At 45.7% G+C, this 17,415-nt stretch overlaps 1 protein-coding gene across 1 annotated transcript in view; it reads left to right on the forward strand.

The window, feature by feature from the left end:
• The window catches only part of PLB1 (phospholipase B1), a 124,228-nt gene that overhangs the window by 35,544 nt on the left and 71,269 nt on the right, over positions 1 to 17,415 (forward strand). Inside the window, exons 15-17 of the mRNA XM_036263445.1 lie at positions 3,407 to 3,478; positions 4,286 to 4,354; positions 7,283 to 7,346. Of these exons, the coding sequence (XP_036119338.1) occupies positions 3,407 to 3,478; positions 4,286 to 4,354; positions 7,283 to 7,346 (205 nt within the window). The remainder of the gene's footprint in view (positions 1 to 3,406; positions 3,479 to 4,285; positions 4,355 to 7,282; positions 7,347 to 17,415) is intronic.

Here is a 17,415-nt window from a genome sequence, read left to right on the forward strand (position 1 = left end):
TGGCCCTCTGCAGCTCAGCCATCCCTTCTACATCACCTCTCTCCCAAGCAACGAGAGGAAACCTACAGTGGGCCCTGCCCTGTGCTGGGTCCGAGGAGGACACAAAAGACACACCAAATAGCCTTTGCCTTCACTGAGCCTAGGGTATAGCTGGAAGGGTCAGGTGACTCAGAGGACCAAGAGTAGACCTGAACTCAGCCAGCAGTATGTGCTGGACTGTGCACCCCAAAGTGACATGGACAAGAGGTCCAGAGAGCCCCACAATGGTAGAATTTGAATTGGCTTTGTAGGATGGGGGGGGGGTCATTCCCAGGCAAGAGACCTTTGTGAGCCAAGGGCTTGGAGGGAAAAAAGCCAAATGCATTATAAAGAGGCAGTAGAAGCTGGTCTGGTAACAATGAGATGGGATAAGGAGGCCCTGAGAACAAAGGAAACACTTTGAACACCAGACAGAGGAGCTGGAGGGAGCAGAAAGGCCAGAAGGGCTCCCCTCTCCTTCTCCCTTCGTCTTGCTATTGAGCCCAGGTGATGTCCTGTCCATTGAAACAGGCGCGCACAGTGTCCTGTGGCCCCTCGAGGTGAGGACGAGGACAAGAGGTGCACAAAGGGAAACAGAAGGTCTCACACTCAAGGTCAAAGGACTGGGACTCAGTAGATGTCACAGAGCCCTGAGGAGGTGGAGGTGGCTTTTCTGGGTGGGCAGGCTCCTCATTCTCTCCAGACCTGTCCAACCAATCACCAGTCATTTCCCAGGGAGAGTTCTCAGGGTTCCTGCAGCCAGATCAGCAGAGGGAGGGGTCTCCCAGGTGGATCTTTTGATCTTTGTTTGAGGTGAGTCCCATGGCCTTTTTGGGTCTCCATTTCCTCTACTTGCCAAAGGAGTATATGACCTTCAGTCAGCCTCCCAGGGCCTTGGCAGTAGTTCCCAAGGGAACACGGGAGGCCAGAGTCTCTCTTCACCTCCTTGAGCCTCCGCTGTGTGGGGCTTAACTGAGGCCACAGAGGTGAAAGTCAGGCATATCTGTCCACGCCCAGATCCGCAGACACACAGAGCCCCAAATGAGTGGGGGCAGACAGTGGCCAGTAGAACTGCTGTGACCACAGGGGCCCAGGTTCTACGCTCCTCTCTTCCACTACGCCCCAGGACTCAAGGGAGCAGGGTGCTCCCCTCCTGCCCCCTGCCAAGCCCCAGAATGTTCATAAGCTCTGTGGGCCAGTGATGGGAAACGCCACACGCTGGTCACGGGTGGTAAGCGGCCTGCATCTGAAACACGCCAGGGACCGTCCCAGCGAATGAGCTCCCGGGCTGAAGCTGAGCTCCTGGCACAGAGCTGAGGGGCTTGCGTGGGGACGTAAGTCCTTCCCCAGGCTCTTTCTGCCTTCTCCTCACTCATTTCTCATCAGTTTTAAGCTACCACAGTAGTTTTAAGGAGACCCACCTTTGGGGAACTCGATTCCCAAGTCCTTGCAGTCATGACTGACCCCTGCCTGGTGCCCAGCCCTGTGCAAGGTGCTAACATCAGGGCAGAATGAGGACACCCGGGAATTACTCCCAGTCGAGGGGGAATTTCCTGGGAATTGCTCCCAGTCGAGGGGGAATTCCCCTGGGAGAGAAGGTCTACGGTCACCCTCCCACCTCTCCCACGCTCCAGGTGACGGCAGGGCGGCTGGGAAGCAGCTGAGGGGCTGAATGGTGTCGGGAGAGCACCTGGCCAGCACCGCGGTCCCTGGGGTGTACATGCAGAAGGAGGGACCCGGGAGGGCTCATTTGGAGAAGCAGGTCATAGTCCACCCCCTTGAGGCTAGAGGGTCCAAGCAGGTGTTAAGGGAATTAGTGGAGGCAGGAAGGATGTAGGTGACTAAGAAAGACATGTTTAGGACGAGGTTCTTAATGGAAATGGGTTTATGGGCAAAACCTATGAATTTCCCTTCTTTGAGGTCCTTAAAAAAAGGCTCTGCTAGATCCATTCTATCAGAATCATTAAGGTGTGGCTTTTCCCATGTTTATTTCCAGGCTCAGTTATGGATTAAATTTTTGAAAGATTGGAGAACAGAAAGCAGGCCAGATCAACACCTGGCCACCAGCCTGGCCACTCACACTCCCTTTCAGCGCAGGCCGGGCATTCTGGGCGGGTCCTTCCAATCTGAGGAGTGTCCGCCATCAGAATAAAACCAAAAGAAGGGGCCTCAGTTCCTCCTCCAGCCCTTGAGCTATAGGGTTGCCACTCTTTTTCCAAAAGGTTAATGACACCCTCTTATCAACTCTGTCCATTTGGGTGAAGAGCCAGCCCCGAGGAGGGCAAAGTCCTCTTCCTGCCTCTTGCTTTGTGGGCACAGACTCTGGGATAAGATATTGCCGCAGAATCTAAAAGCTTCCTGGAGACTGGCAGAGCCCATGACTGAGCCGGGCAGGGTGCTCCGTGCTGTCGCCGCCTGGCTCTTGTGTCCCCTGTCAAGGTCCTGGGAGGGAAGGCGAGGGACAAAGTGTCGTGGGAGCCTGGCACCTGTGGGAAGCAGGGCCGACACGAGGTTCTCCGTGGTTCTTGCAGAGGAAGTCTCTGGCACCTCTAGGCCACTGCGTTTTTCTCTTCAGTACTTACATATGCACAATGAGCACTTAAAAATGACAACAAGGAACTTGAAAAAAATTGCTGTCACATCAAGTTCTTCAGTGGCCTTCATTTTCCTCTCTGCCCTTCAGTGCTCGTACCCGCTCGTACCCCCCGCACTCTGTCTAGGCTGTAGCACAGGCTTTGGTGATCACTGAAGGAGCTGCCCATGCTAGAGCTGATGCCACCGTCACTCGTTCCTGAATCCACGGACATAGGGAGCCGTGTGACTAGAGACATCGGGTTGGATCGAGGACCCCAGTGTCCTAGACCCAGCCCAACCTCCCTGGTGTTCAGTTTCGCCTGTGAGAGGGGCGGCCTAGGAATCAATAGTTCCTCTCGTGCGGTGGGCCTCAACTTGAGCGTGCATCAGAATCCCCCGAAGGGCATGATAAAATGCAGACAGCTGGCCCTGGCCAGTGTTGCACAGTGGTTAGAGCATCGGCCTACACACAGAAGGGTCACAGGTTCGGGGTGCGTGCGTCTCTTTCACATTGATGTTTCTGTTTCTCTCTCCTCCCTCCCTTCCACTCTCTAAACATCAATGGAAAAAATGTCCTCAGGTGAAGATTAGCAACAACAAAATGCAGAGAGCTGGACCCCACCCGAGGGTTTCTGACTCAGTAGGTCTGGGGTGGGGGCTGGAAATGTGCATTGCTGAGTGTTCCCAGTGATGCTGATGCTGCTGGTCCAGGGTCAAACTCGGAGACACACTGGATGAACGAGTCTTTCTCGGTGGTACCTGGAATGCTGCCACCTGCGCGTGACTTTCCTGTTCTAAAGATCACCTTTTCCAGATGGAGCCCGCAGGACAGAAGGATGAGCCATTCAGTGCAAACGAGAGAAGGCTGCTGAAATGCCCCTCTCAGGTGAGCAGGAACTTGTGGTGTGGGGAGGAAGTTGCTCACCAAATGGGGAAAGAGATGGAGTCACCATCTGGGCTTTGCTCTGAAGTGAGTCTCACCTGGCTGAGACATCAGCTGCTTTAGAATCATGGTTCTGTTCCCTGGGTTTGGTCACACCTTTGCATACTTGGCACATGTAAGTTTACAGAATTTAACCATTGTAGCAGAATTGAGCCTTTTTAGTAGAATTATGGCCCTTTCCATACCTGTGGAAGGCATAGGAACAAAGCCATATCTCACCTGGCCCGAAGTGTCCCAAAGGTGAAGATGGGTTTCTTAAATGTGTGCCAAATATATAATAGGCATGCAATTAATGCTGCTGAATAAATGGATGAGGAAATACCATAAATAAGCAGAATTGTTTTATCATTTAATGGTAGTCGAAGTTTTGGCTTTCTCGATGAATTGGTAAGTTTTTGTTGCTAAACTATAAGATCAATAAAATTCACCCTGTTTCCCTCTTTGCTTTGGCTACCAGGAAGCTCACCATTAAGCTCTTCTCTCATGGAAATATATGTACTTTGCTGGTAGCATGGACCTACAGGTAGCGAGCAAGAGATGCTGAATGTTTCAACTGGGACATTGTAAAGCATTAATGGGCTCCTTCTGGGAACTTATAGGCAGTACAGAGAAAAGCCAGAGGGTGGTTTTCATTTAAATGATGGTATGAATGTTCCAAATTGGCCAAAGGCATTGCCGGATGATAAAGCCTGATGATTCAAGGGTACAGATTTCTGGGTCGTGGTTACAACACATTTTTTTTCTCTGCAGGAAAATCCCTATCTGTTCACCTATAGAAACAGCAACTACCTGCCGATGGAGACCCAGGAGAAGCTCGAGGTATGGAGAGGTCCTCTGCGGCCAGCACACGTGAAGGAACCAGGGCCTCCACTCTGCGGAGTCTGTGGAAATGTCCACGTGGTTCCTCATCCTGGAACCCCACGGGCAGCTGGGATGGGGGAGGGTCAGGTGCGCGGCTGTCTTCCTGGTGCCTGAGGCAGGTCTGCCCTCGACTCCGCAGTGGGAACAGCCCCTGTTCTGCAGCCTCAGGGAGAGTCAGGTGCTCCCACTGTAAGGTGAGCTTCTGCAGGCCCTTCCCCATCTCAGACCCTTCCTTTGTTAACCTTGAGAAGGGTTTATTGGGGCCAAAAAAACAAGGACTGGCCTGGAAGCCCAATCTGCAAGGATTGGGAAAATGCTCCAGAGAATGGCAATTTCGCTGTTTTTAAAAAAAATCTAATTCGTTGGGGTGAATTTGTTCACAAAACCATATTGGTTTTACGTGTTCAAATGTACAGCTCAACAAAACATCATCTACACACTGCATTGTGTACCCATCTCCCAAGCAAAGTCCCTGTCTCCATGCCCCCATGCCCACCTCCTCCTGCCCCACCCCTCCCCCCTGGTCTCCCACACCGTTGTCTCCCCTGTCTCCATGCCCCATGCCCACCTCCTCCTGCCCCACCCCTCCCCCCTGGCTCTGCCACACCGTTGTCTCCCCTGTCTCCATGCCCCCTTGCCCACCTCCTCCTGCCCACCCCTCCCCCCTGGTCTCCCGCACCGTTGTCTCCCCTGTCTCCATGCCCCATGCCCACCTCCTCCTGCCCACCCCTCCCCCCTGGTCTCCCACACCGTTGTCTCCCCTGTCTCCATGCCCCCATGCCCACCTCCTCCTGCCCCACCCCTCCCCCCTGGCTCTCCCGCACTGTTGTCTGTCTCTGTGTTACATAGATATGGGTTTTTTCCTTAGTCTCTTCACCTTCTTTCATCCAGTGCCCCAAACCCCCTCCCTTCTGACAGATGTCAGTCTGTTCCCTGTATCCTTGCCTCTGTTTCTATTTTATTGGTCAGTTTAAACTCATCTGAGACCTTAATCTGAAGAGAAAGCTGAGAAACAGCCAAGAAATAGGGTGAAATCTGAACCAGACAGCATGGAGACCCAAAGGCCTGGGAAACGGCCTGTCTCGGGGCCCCGCCCCTCACTGTGTCTTGCTTCTGCTTATCTCGCGACTCTTCCTGTGCTTTCTGTCCAGATTAGATAGGACACCCTGGTCTGAGGAACAGACACTCGCAGGTCGATGTCCTCCTCTGAGGACTGGGGACTGATATGAGCTGTGACAGTTCAGCCTAGCGCCATCCGTGTGACCGAGGGTGGAGGCTACTCCCGTGGCGGAGGCAAAGCTGGGGTCTGGGCCTGCACCTCAAGGCCCGGGAAACACTGTGGGGAAAACTCTTCGTTTGTCAGGCTGTCCCCACTGTCTAACTCATGCCACAGTGATGAGGATATGTCGGAGGGGCGCAGGCATGTGAGGTGAGAGAACTGGCTCTGGGTTCCAGTCCAGGCTTGTCGCCTGCTGGCTCTGTGCCACTGGACAGGCACTGACCTCTGTGCCTTGCTTATTCTACTATGGAAAGCGGTGGAAGTCACGGTCCTGCCTCGCGGAGTTGCTATAAAATCAACAAATCATAGGTATAAAGCATGTGTGATCGTACCTGCACGCTATGAGTCCTGTGTAAGTGTTGCTATTATTATCCTCTGATCATAGGGAGCCATACGTTCCTGCAGGGTGCAGTTATTGATTACCTACCTGCTCCGTACTACTAGGACTCGAGATCAGAGAGGGCAGGGACTCAGAGCAGGTACCTAAGCATACGAGGTAACATCATCAATAAAATACATGCTTGTGCCCTGGCCGGTTTGGTTCAGCAGTTAGAGCGTCGGCCTGCGGACCAGAGAGTCCCGGGTTCGGTTCCCGCTAAGGGCACGTACTTCAGTTGCAGTTTGTCCCCGGCTCTGGTTGGGTCATGTGGGTGGCAACCATTTGATATGTCTCTCTCACATCAATGTTTCTCTCTCTCTCTCTCTCTCTCTCTCTCTCTCTCTCTCTCTCTTCCTCCCTCTCTCCCTCCTGCTCTATATGAAGATAAATGCAAAAATGTCCTCAGATGAGGATTTTAAAAAAAATACGCTTATCCTAAGGAGCTCAGTCTAGTGGAATCAACCAGGATATTGCGCAATGGAACACGTTCTATAATAAAGTCTATGTGGAGTTTTCAGGGAGCAGAGAGGCAGAGCAATGAACTGAGACAGGAGACAGTTGAAGGACATTTCCAAGGGTACCCATGACCTCAGTCTTGAAGGCTGACTAAGGTTGAACCAGATGGATGGGGATGTGGGAAATGGAGGGGAGGAAAAGGGGGAGCAGGGGTAAGTGCTTGGGACAGTTCTTATGGTTTAGAGTGACCGGGGCCCACTTAGGCCGTGCTAAGGGAGATGGACTTTAAGTTGATATTAACACAGAGTAGAAATGTATTTACTGTTCAGCCAATAAATATTTCTTGAGCATCTACTGTGTACTGTTCTGGGGATACAGCAATACTCAAAACGGACAAAAGTCCCTGCTTTCCCAGGGGATTTGGCAGGGGAGTGGCACGGTTCTATGATGCTGAGAGGGAGACCCTCTGAATGGGTCAGAAGCTGGGAGGAAGCCCAGGGACAAGGTGGCGATGCCGGAATACTGCAGTATTCCAGGCAAGAAGAAGCAGGCCTGGACACAGGCTGAGTAGAAGGATCTGAGAAGAGGGGACAGGTTTGGGAGCATTTGCAAAGGATGTTGCAGACACCCGGATATGAGTGTTGAATGAGAGGGAGAAATCTTAACAGACACTTTGGTTGCTATATTAAGTAATATTTTCCAAAATAGAGACCCCACTCATCCAATTTCACATATTCCATTTCTCCTTGTTTCTCCATGTGTCTCATTTCAGGCAAGAGATGGAGCAGAAATCAGATGCCCTGACAAGGACCCCTCCAACACGATTCCCACCTCAGGTACACGCTTGAATCAAGTGGTTTTTAAACTCACTGGGGGCCTGAACTCAGCAAAGTAGGAGCGACCGTAGGGTGACAAGGGCTTTCTGCACAATCTGAGATACACCCCAGAGGTTTCCAAGGACAACAGAAATAGCTCTGTGTGTACAGGCACACCTTGCTTTATTGCGCCTCACAGATGTTGCATTTTCTTTTTTTAATCCTCACTCAAGGACATTTTTCTATTTCAGATGGAGTGGGAGGGAGGGAGAGAGGGAGAGAGAGAGAAAACATCAACTTGAGAGGGACACATCGACTGGTTGCCTCCCGCATGACCCTGACCAGGGCCGGGGACTGAACTGCAACCGAGGTACGTGCCCTTGACCGGAATCAAACCTGGGACTCATTGGTCCACGGGCCAACGTTCTAACCACTGAGCAAAACCATCCAGGGCACATGTTGCATTTTCTACAAACTGAAGGCAATACCCTCTACCAGCAAAAAGATTCTGACTCACTTTATTGCAATACTCACTTTATTGTGGTTGCCTGAAACCAAACCTGCAATCTTCAAGGTCTGCCTGTATATTTATAAGTTCATGCCTGTGTTTGATCCTTCTTTAACTGAGATAAGATACGAAATGACGTGATCTGCATTGATATGATGTGATACGATCAGAAAACACTTATTGGGCGTTAACTGTGTGCAAGGCCATGTTCCACAAAAGAGCGAGCGGTGTCATTGTCCCTGCCCGTAAGCCTTGATGAGGTGAAATTTGCTCTCCAAAAAGCAAAACTGCCTTGAAGCAGGAAGCAAAGGTAACCAGTCCGCACTCCCTGTTAGAACCACCTGCGGGATGCACCCAACCCCCGCACAGAACAGGGAAGAACGCTATCTTAGAAATGTGCCGTTTTTACTGCAGCCATTTCCAAAATGACTGTTGTTGGGCCATGAAAATGAGAGTCATGGAATGTTCTAGGCAGAGACCTTGCCTAAGAGGGGCTGTGTGAGGGCCGAGCCTTCTCCTCCAGGCCAGCCAGTCTGGGAGTGGTGGCTGTGTGCTGCGCCTCTGGGAACTCACAGGTGGAGGTGGGGGTGGGGCTGTATGGTGACCCACACGACTCAAAACACCAGCCCAGGAGCATTTCTGCAGCAGTGAGACGGGGTCTGGAGGGTGACTCATTTGTTCACTGGCGTTCACTTGTCCATTCACTGATCAGATATGTATTGATGCCCCTCCCCCTGCGAAGTGCCCTGCAGGATAGAAATTCAGTTTGCAGATGCCGCAGTGTCTCGCAGGAATCTTTCAGGGATGCAAATGTTTGTAGTCAGGCTGCCTCCTTTTACTGAGCGTTAGTAGAACAGATAAGTGCCCTGGCTGTTAGCCTGCCTCTCGCACGTCTCGGCCCTGTGCACTCGAGTTAGGCCAATGACTGGGGAGTTAAAAATCTCCCCTGAAGTTTGGAGTATAAGCGGCTCTTGTTCTATATTGCAGAATAAAGGACTGGGTGATTGATCGAGATCTTACATACACAAACACACACACACACACACACACTCACTTTTAATCTTTGACTCCCCGCCCCACTTGGTTAGTTTCTAGCAGGATTTTAGCAGGAAAAAGAACTTATAGCTTCATATGTAGGCCCTCCTACAGCAAAAGCCAAAGGTATATATACCTACGTATAGAGACAGAAGAGGAGAGGAAGAATTTCATTGTTTTAGTAGCCATAGTCTTCACAGTGAAATAATACTCATCCTCTTTTTAATCTTATCACTCTGAAAGAATGACCTGTAAGGAATTTTGCAATCTGCCTGGATAATGTTCCCTGTCATGACAAAGATAACCAACCAGAGCTTATCTCAACATCTAAAAGCCAAATAAAATGTGAACCTCTGCTTTATTCCCTGACCCTGAAGGTGGTTGTTTGTTGGCACTTGAAGCTGCAGCTACCAGAAATCTCAAGACCTTGAGATCTGAGATAGTCTGGTGATAGGGGCTGTTGGAATAAGCAGATAGATGGATTCAGTCCCACCTGAAAAGTGTCATTTAGATGAATGGCCACTGCTAACTGGACCATTGTGAGAAACACACTTCATTACTGTGCATGATCTGTGAATGGACATTTTGAACACACTTGTGACCGCTGGGGTAGACGAAGGGACTTAACACTGGGCCATATTATTATTTCCCTTTGATAATTATCCTATTTCTGGTGAGGTCGTTCACTCCTCTGGAGATCATGTTTGCAATTTCTAATCGAGATGAAGGTATCTGATACATACTTATAAGAACAGGTTATCTTATCTTTCTATCCCCAGTGACTCAGCACCTGGTAAGAGCCCATACATGTCTGCTGAACTAAACGCAATTATTGAGTATTTCTAACTCAGCAAATCAACAGTCCTCAGGGTTGAAAAGACCTTCAAAACCAACGAGGCCAAAGTATCTTCTATTCAACCATTTTTCTTATAAAATTACTGTTTTGCGGTCAGAGATATTTTCGGAAGCCTTCTTTTGTTAGTCGTCTTTTCTCGTGTTTCTCTCACACCGATCCACAGGTACACCCAGCCAACCAGAAGCAGTATTTCAAATAGGATACAGCCTTCATCAACAGGCCAGGGCCCTGGCCGCCTCTCTCATTCCCCTGGAGCCCACAGGGGTAAACCTCTTCCACTGATCTGTGAGGCTTTGGGAGAGAGAGAGAGGGTTGATGTACTTTATTATGACCAGTGGCATTTGATAGCCAATGAATGAATGAACGAACCCAAGCCTCTCATTTTTCCTCCTACTCAGTTCTCATGTGCAGTTGCTAGGCGCTATCTCCTGTGGGCTTTACAACTTTGTAAATACTTGTATCGTTTTATATTACTCCATGTTGGGATAAAGAAAGAAAAAGTTTTAAACGTTGGGGCCTGGTAGCTGACTTAAGGTTTTCCCAGCGAGAAAAGGAGTAGCATTTTACAAACGTAAGAGAAGTAATAATGAGTCAGAGGGGCCATGGCTCGTTGGCTGTTTATTGAAGTTGGTTGTTTTCAAGTCTAGCTGCTAATTCCATGCAGAGGGGGAACACTTATAGGATTTGAAAATAGGGATCTATAAAACTAGCTATATGCCATTTCACCAAGAGTGTGAATCAGAATTTGTTTAAGCCATTGATTCCTTTCTGAGTCCCTGATATTATTTATTTTACCCTTTTGGCTAAAATTAGCTACTCAAAAGCTGATATGAGAAGTGCCCCAGGTTACAGCACTGAGGGATCACCGAGGGTTTCACTTCATTCAGTGTCCACTCTAGACCCAGAAGCTGTTTCTGTAGTCACCCCATGCTCACGGGTCTTGCAATTTAATCTATCTTGTGACTAGGAAGTAATGATGCCCCACAGGGAGTGCCAGCCTGTGTGTACCTGGGCGGGACCAGCCGCTAAGCAAGTTCAAACTCAGCCCAAGACATCTGGATAAGTTTTCCCTTCCCTGTAGTTTCCATCATTGTAAGTTTGGAAAGCTGTCAAGTCCCTGACACAGAACCCCTTACACAACCTGTCATTTTCATTAATACATTTCTTGAGCTCCTCCTATGTGCAAGGCACATATGTTTTGTATAAACTCACACTAAAGCACTTCCAAGGAAGACACAAGGTTCCGCCTTGTGCGAGCAGTCTACCACCTTTGAAGAAGTCTTCATACAAGACCCTAAAACCAGGGAGCTTGTGGGTTGGGCAGCCCTAGCTAAGAATTAAGAGAAAATTCGTGTTTCAGATTATAGCCCCACTTGGTTATGTTGTTGAGTTACACAAGGCAAAACTCCAAAGTGCCAAGTCTTTCTCCTGGGTATAGCTCTTCCTGTATTAAGGGTAGTTTCCCCAATTCTCTACTCCTGTCTACCCTTTCCTGGCTATTTTTCATATTTCATCATCGTTCAGATGGCCTTCTGATAAGAGGTCCCTTATGAAGAAATCTTAATGAGTTAATGATGTGTTTATAAATTTCTTTCAAGGTGTACCAGATAATGTTTAGCTAATCAGCCCACACAATTTTAATCTTATCTCTAAATAGTTCTTTCCCCAAGAAGAGCAATTGCTGAAGTTCTTTACCGTTTCCAGGCTGTGTCTTTGTCATTCGTGATGATATTAACAAACTTCAAATCAAGGTCTACAGATATTAAACCAATGATATATGTTGGGTTCTATCTTTTTTTTTTTTCAATATTTATTTATTTTATTTTTGTTACAGATGTTTCTCCTTTTTTACCGCATTGACACCCTCCTCCCCATCCCCCCACCCTGCCCCCAGCTTTGTTGTCCATGTCCATTGGTTATGCACACATGCATATAAGTTTTGTGGTTTATCTCTTCCCTCCCCCCCCACCCCCTCTTCTGAGGGTTGTCAGTCTGTACCCTACTTCCACGTCTCTGCGTCTACCCTATTCCTCAGACTGTTATGATCATTATATTCCACAAATAAGTAAGATCATGTGGTATTTGTCTTTTTCTGCTTGACTTGTTTCACTTAGGATAATACTTTCCAGGTCCCTCCATGTCATCTCAAAGGATAAGAGACCTTTCTTTCTTACAGCTGCATAGTACTCCATTTTGTATATGTACCACAGTTTTTTTATCCATTTGTCTACTGATGGACACTTGGGCTGTTTCCAGATCTTAGCTATTGTAAATAGTGCTGCTATGAACATGGGGGGTACATATATTTTTTCTGATTCATGTTTCAGGCTTCTTAGGGTATATTCCTAGAAGTGGGATCACTGGGTCAAATGGCAATTCAATTTTTAATTGTTTTTTTTTTTTTTGAGGTTAACACCATAGTGTTTTCCATAGTGGCTGCACCAGTCTGCATTCCCACCAGCAGTGTACTAGAGTCCCCTTTTCTCCACACCCTCGCCAACACTTGTTTGTTGATTTGTTGATGGCGGCCATTCTGACAGTTGTGAGGTGATACCTCGTTGTTTTAGTTTGCATCTCTGTGATGATTAGTGATGTTGAGCATTTCTTCACATGTCTCTTGGCCATTTGTATGTCCTGTTTGGAGAGGTGTCTATTCATCTCCTCTGCCCATTTTTTAATTGGGTTCTTTGTCTTCCTTTTGTTGAGTTGTATGAGCAGTCTATATATTTTGAAAATTAACCTCTTATCTGATGTATCATTGGCAATAATGCTCTCCCATACAGTGGGCTGCCTTTCCATTTTGGTGGTTGTTTCTTTTGCTGTATAGAAGCTTTTGAGTTTGATGTAGTCCCATGTGTTCATTTTTTTTGTTTCTGTTGCCTGAGGTGATGTATCAGTGAAAATTCTGCTGCATATGATTTTGGAAATTTTGTTGCCTACATTTTCTTCTAGAACTTTTATGAATTCACGGATCACATTTAAGTCTTTTATCCATTTTGAGTTTATTTTAGTGTATGGTGTAAGTTGATGGTCTAGTTTCATTTTTTTGCACGTAGCTGTCCAGTTTTCCCAACACCATTTATTAAAAAGGCTGTCTTTACTCCATTGTATGCTCTTGCCTCCTTTGTCAAATGTTAATTGAGTATAATGTCTTGGGTCCATTTCTGGGTTCTCTGTTTTGTTCTACTGGTCTATATGCTTATTCTTGTGCCAGTACCAGGCTGTTTTGATTACAGTAGCTTTGTAGTGTAACCTGATATCAGATATTGTGATCCCACCAACTTTGTCCTTCTTTTTCAAGATTGCTGTGGTTATTCGGGGTCTTTTTTGGTTCCATATGAACTTTTGAAGTATTTGTTCTAGTTCTGTGAAATATGTTGTTGGTATTTTGATGGGGATTGCATTGAATCTATAGATTGCTTTGAGTAATATGGACATTTTAATGATGTTAATTCTTCCAATCCATGAACAAGGTATGTGCTCCCACTTTTTTATATCTTCCTCTATTTTTTTTTACAATGTCCTATAGTTTTCTGCAAATAGGTCCTTTATTTCTTTGGTTAAGTTTATTCCTACGTATCTTAATTTTTTTTTGCCCTGATGGTAAATGGGATTGTTTTTTCAGTTTCTCTTTCTGTGAGTTCATCATTGGTGCATAAGAATGCCGTCAATTTCTTGACGTTAATTTTGTATCCTGCTACTTTGCCAAATTCATTTATTAAGTCTAGTAGATTTTTGATGGAGTCTTTAGGGTTTTCTATGTATAATATCACGTCATCTGCAAATAATGACAGTTTCACTTTCTTTTTTCCAATTTGGATCCCTTTTATTTTTTCTTCATGTCTAATTGCTATGGCTAAGGCTTCCAGTACTATGTTAAATAAGAGTGGCGAAAGTGGGCATCCCTGACTTGTTCCTGTTCTTAAGGGAAATGCTTTTAGTTTCTGCCCATTGAGTATGATGGTGACTGTAAGTCTTTCATATATGGCCTTTATTATGTCGAGATACGATTCCTCTATTCCCACATTGCTGAGTGTTTTTATCAGAAATGGATGCTGGATTTTGTCAAATGCTTTTTCAGCATCTATTGATATGATCATGTGGTTTTTATTCTTCTTTTTATTTATGTGGTGTATCACATTTATTGATTTGCAAATATTATACCAGCCTTGCATCCCTGGGATGAATCCCACTTGGTCATAGTGAATAATTTTTTTGATGTATTGCTGGATCCGATTTGCTAGTATTTTGTTCAGGATTTTGGCGTCTATGTTTATCAGGGATATTGGCCTGTAGTTTTCTTTCTTTGTAGTGTCTTTTTCTGGTTTTGGAATTAGAATTATGCTGGCCTCATAAAACAGGTTTGGAGCCATCTGGGCCTGGGCTTTTGTTTGCTGGGAGAGTCTTGATTACCTCTTCAATTTTCTTAGTTGTTATTGGTCTGTTCAAGTTTTCTGCCTCTTCCTGGTCCAGTTTTGGAAGATTGTGTGTTTCTAGAAATTTGTCCATTTTGCTTAGATTGTCGAATTTGTTGCCATATAATTGTTCATAGTAGCTGTTAACGATCTTTTGTATTTCTGTGGTGTCAGTTGTTACTTCTCCTCTTTCATTTCTGATTTTGTGCATTTGGGTTCTCTCTCTTTGTTTCTTGGTAAGTCTAGCTAAGGGTCCATCAATCTTGTTTATCTTTTCGAAAACCAGCTTTTTGTTTCACTGATCCTTTGAATTGTTTTTTTGGTCTCTATGTCATTTATTTCTGCTCTGATCTTTACTATTTCTTTCCTTCTACTTGCTCTAGGGTTTTCTTTTTGTTTGCTTTCTACTTCTTTAAGTTGTGAGGTTAGATAGTCTGTTAGAAATTTTTCTTGTTTCTTGAGGTAGGCCTGTAGTGCTATGAACTTCCCTCTCAGAACTGCTTTTGCTGCATCCCATAGATTTTGTGCTGTTGTGTGTTCATTTTCATTGGTTTCCAGGAAGTTTTTAATTTCTTCCTTGATCTCCTTGGTAACCCATTCATTGTGCAATAACATGCTATTTAGCCTCCAAGTGTTCAAATGTCTCTGCATGTTCTTGTTGCAATTGATTTCTAGTTTCATGCCATTGTAATCTGAGAAGATGCTTGATATGATTTCAGTCTTCTTGAACTTGTAGAGATTTAGTTTGTGTCCTAACATGTGGTCTATCTTTGAGAATGTCCCATGTGCTCTTGAGAAGAATGTGAATTCTGTAGTTTTGGGGTACAATTCTCTGTAGATATCTATTAAATCCATTTGGTCTAGTGCTTCATTTAGAGTCTCTGTTTTTTTGCTAATATTTTGTCTAGAGGATCTATCCAGTGATGTCAGCAGGGTGTTGAAGTCCCCTGCTATGATTGTATTGCTGTTGATTTCTCCTTTGAAGTCCTCCAGAAGATTTTTAATATATTTTGGTGCTCCTATATTGGGTACATATATGTTTATCAAGGTTATATCTCCCTGTTGGATAGATCCTTTCAATATTATGTAGTGGCCTTCTTTGTCTCTAGTTACGGCCTTCATTTTGAAATCTATTTTATCAGATATGAGTATTGCTACCCCAGCTTTTTTTTCCTTTCCTTTTGCTTGGAAGATTTTTTTTTTTTATCCCTTCACTTTCAACCTGTGTGAGTCTTTTGTTGTGAGGTGGGTCTCTTGTAAACAACATATAGGTGAGTCATGCTTTCTTATCCAATCAGCTACTCTGTGTCTTTTTATGGGAGCATTCAGTCTATTTACATTTAAGGTGATTAATGATATGTACTTATTTATTGCCATTTTTGTTTAGTGTGGTTCTATTTTTCTTCCTATTTCTTCTACTAATTACAGCAGTCCTTTTAACATTTCTTGTAGTGCTGGTTTGGTGCTAATGTATTCCCTTAGCCTTTTTTTTTTTTGTCTGGGAAGCTCTTTATTTGACCTTCTACTTAGAATGATAGCCTTGCTGGGTAGAGTAATCTTGGATTCAGATCCTTGTTTTTCATGACCTTGATTACTTCGTGCCATTCCCTTCTGACCTATAGTGTTTTTGTTGAGAAGTCAGCTGAGAGAGCCTTATGGGGTTTCCTTTGTAGCTAACCTGTTGCTTATCTCTTGCTGCTTTTAGGATTCTCTCTGTCTTTAATTTTTGGCATTTTAATTACTATGTGTCCTGGTGTGGGCCTGTTTGGGTTCTTCTTACTTGGGGCTCTCTGTGCTTCTTGAACTTGAATGCCTTCTTCCTTCACCAAATTAGGGAAGTTTTCTGTCACTATTTCTTTAAATATATTCTCTATCCCTTGCTCATTTTCTTCTTCTTCGGGGACTCCTATGTGTAAGAACAAGGTGGTGCTGAGTAACCAGAAGAGTGCAGGTTTAGTGAGGGGAAGACCTGCCAGGCTACCTCTAAGATGAAAATAGCAACCGGCTCGTCCAGACTAAGGATTTTTTTTTTTTTTTTATCCTCACCCAAGGACATTTTTCCACCTTTTGTTCAGACAGAGTGGGAGGGAGGGAGGGAGGGAGGGGGGGGGAGAGAGAGAGAGAGAGAGAGAGAGAGAGAGAGAGAGAGAGAGAGAAATATCAATGTGAAAGGAACACATTGAGTGGCTGCCACCCGCACGACCCAACCAGGGCCAGGGACAACTGCAACCGAGGTACATGCCCCTAGCGGGAACTGAACCGGGGTCTCTCTGGACCACAGGCCAACACTCTAACTGCTGAGCCAAAATGGCCAGAGCCAGACTAAGGATTTTTAAGTTTAGGGCTGGGGTGGGTGGACGTTCATCCGAGGAGTCGTGGTTGCCCTTGATTATTCGGGGCTGGTGTCTCCTGCGTTCTTAATTGGTTGGGGCTGGGGTCTCCTGAAACTTGTTTTTCTTGTCGAGCGACATTTGCAGTTTTGGATGGGTTAGGGTAGTTCCACCTGACTGGAGTGATGGGGTTTGGTATCCTGGAATGAGAGCCTTCGGGCAAGGTTAAATGATAAGAGTAATGGGTTTTGGTTTCCTGGAATGAGAGGCTTAGGGCAAGGTTAAACGATAAGAGGCTTGGGGCATCAATATGAAAGTAAAAGATTTAAGAGGCTTGGGGCAGTAATATGGAAGTTAGAGCTAACACTATGATGCTAATATTATTACGTTTCCAGTTGTCCCACAGTTCTCTTAAGCTGTCTTCCTGTTTTTTAATTGTTTTTTCTTTTTGTTTTTCTGATTGGTTGATTTTTTTCCTACCTTGTCTTCTAATTCACTGACCCGGTCCTCAGCTTCCTCTACTCTGCTGTTTAGACCTTCCAATGTGTTCTTTATTTCTGATATGTCATTCTTAATTTCTTCTTGGTAGTTTTTAATTTCCAGTTGGTTGATTTTCAACATTTCTATGTCTTTACTCATGGTGTTTATGTCCTTACTCATGCTGTTGAGCTTCTTCAAGATCATGGTTCTGAGTTCTAGCTCTGTTAACTTGCTTAACTGCTCCTCATTTATCTCATCTTCGGTAGAGGTCTCTTGTTCTTTCATTTGGCATTTGTTTCTTTGTTTCACCATTTTGGCTATCATAGGGGGCTTTGAAGCCTCCCAATTTTTTTTTTGTTTGTTTTTTTTGTTTTGGTGGGTGTTGATGTTCTGCTGTTTGTGGCTCCCTCTCCTGGGTTTGAATGAACGAAGGAGGATCCACGTTAAATAGCACTGTCAAGTCTTA

This window comes from Molossus molossus, unplaced genomic scaffold (assembly GCF_014108415.1).
Source record: "Molossus molossus isolate mMolMol1 unplaced genomic scaffold, mMolMol1.p scaffold_m16_p_15, whole genome shotgun sequence".
NCBI classification, from domain to species: domain Eukaryota; kingdom Metazoa; phylum Chordata; class Mammalia; order Chiroptera; family Molossidae; genus Molossus; species Molossus molossus.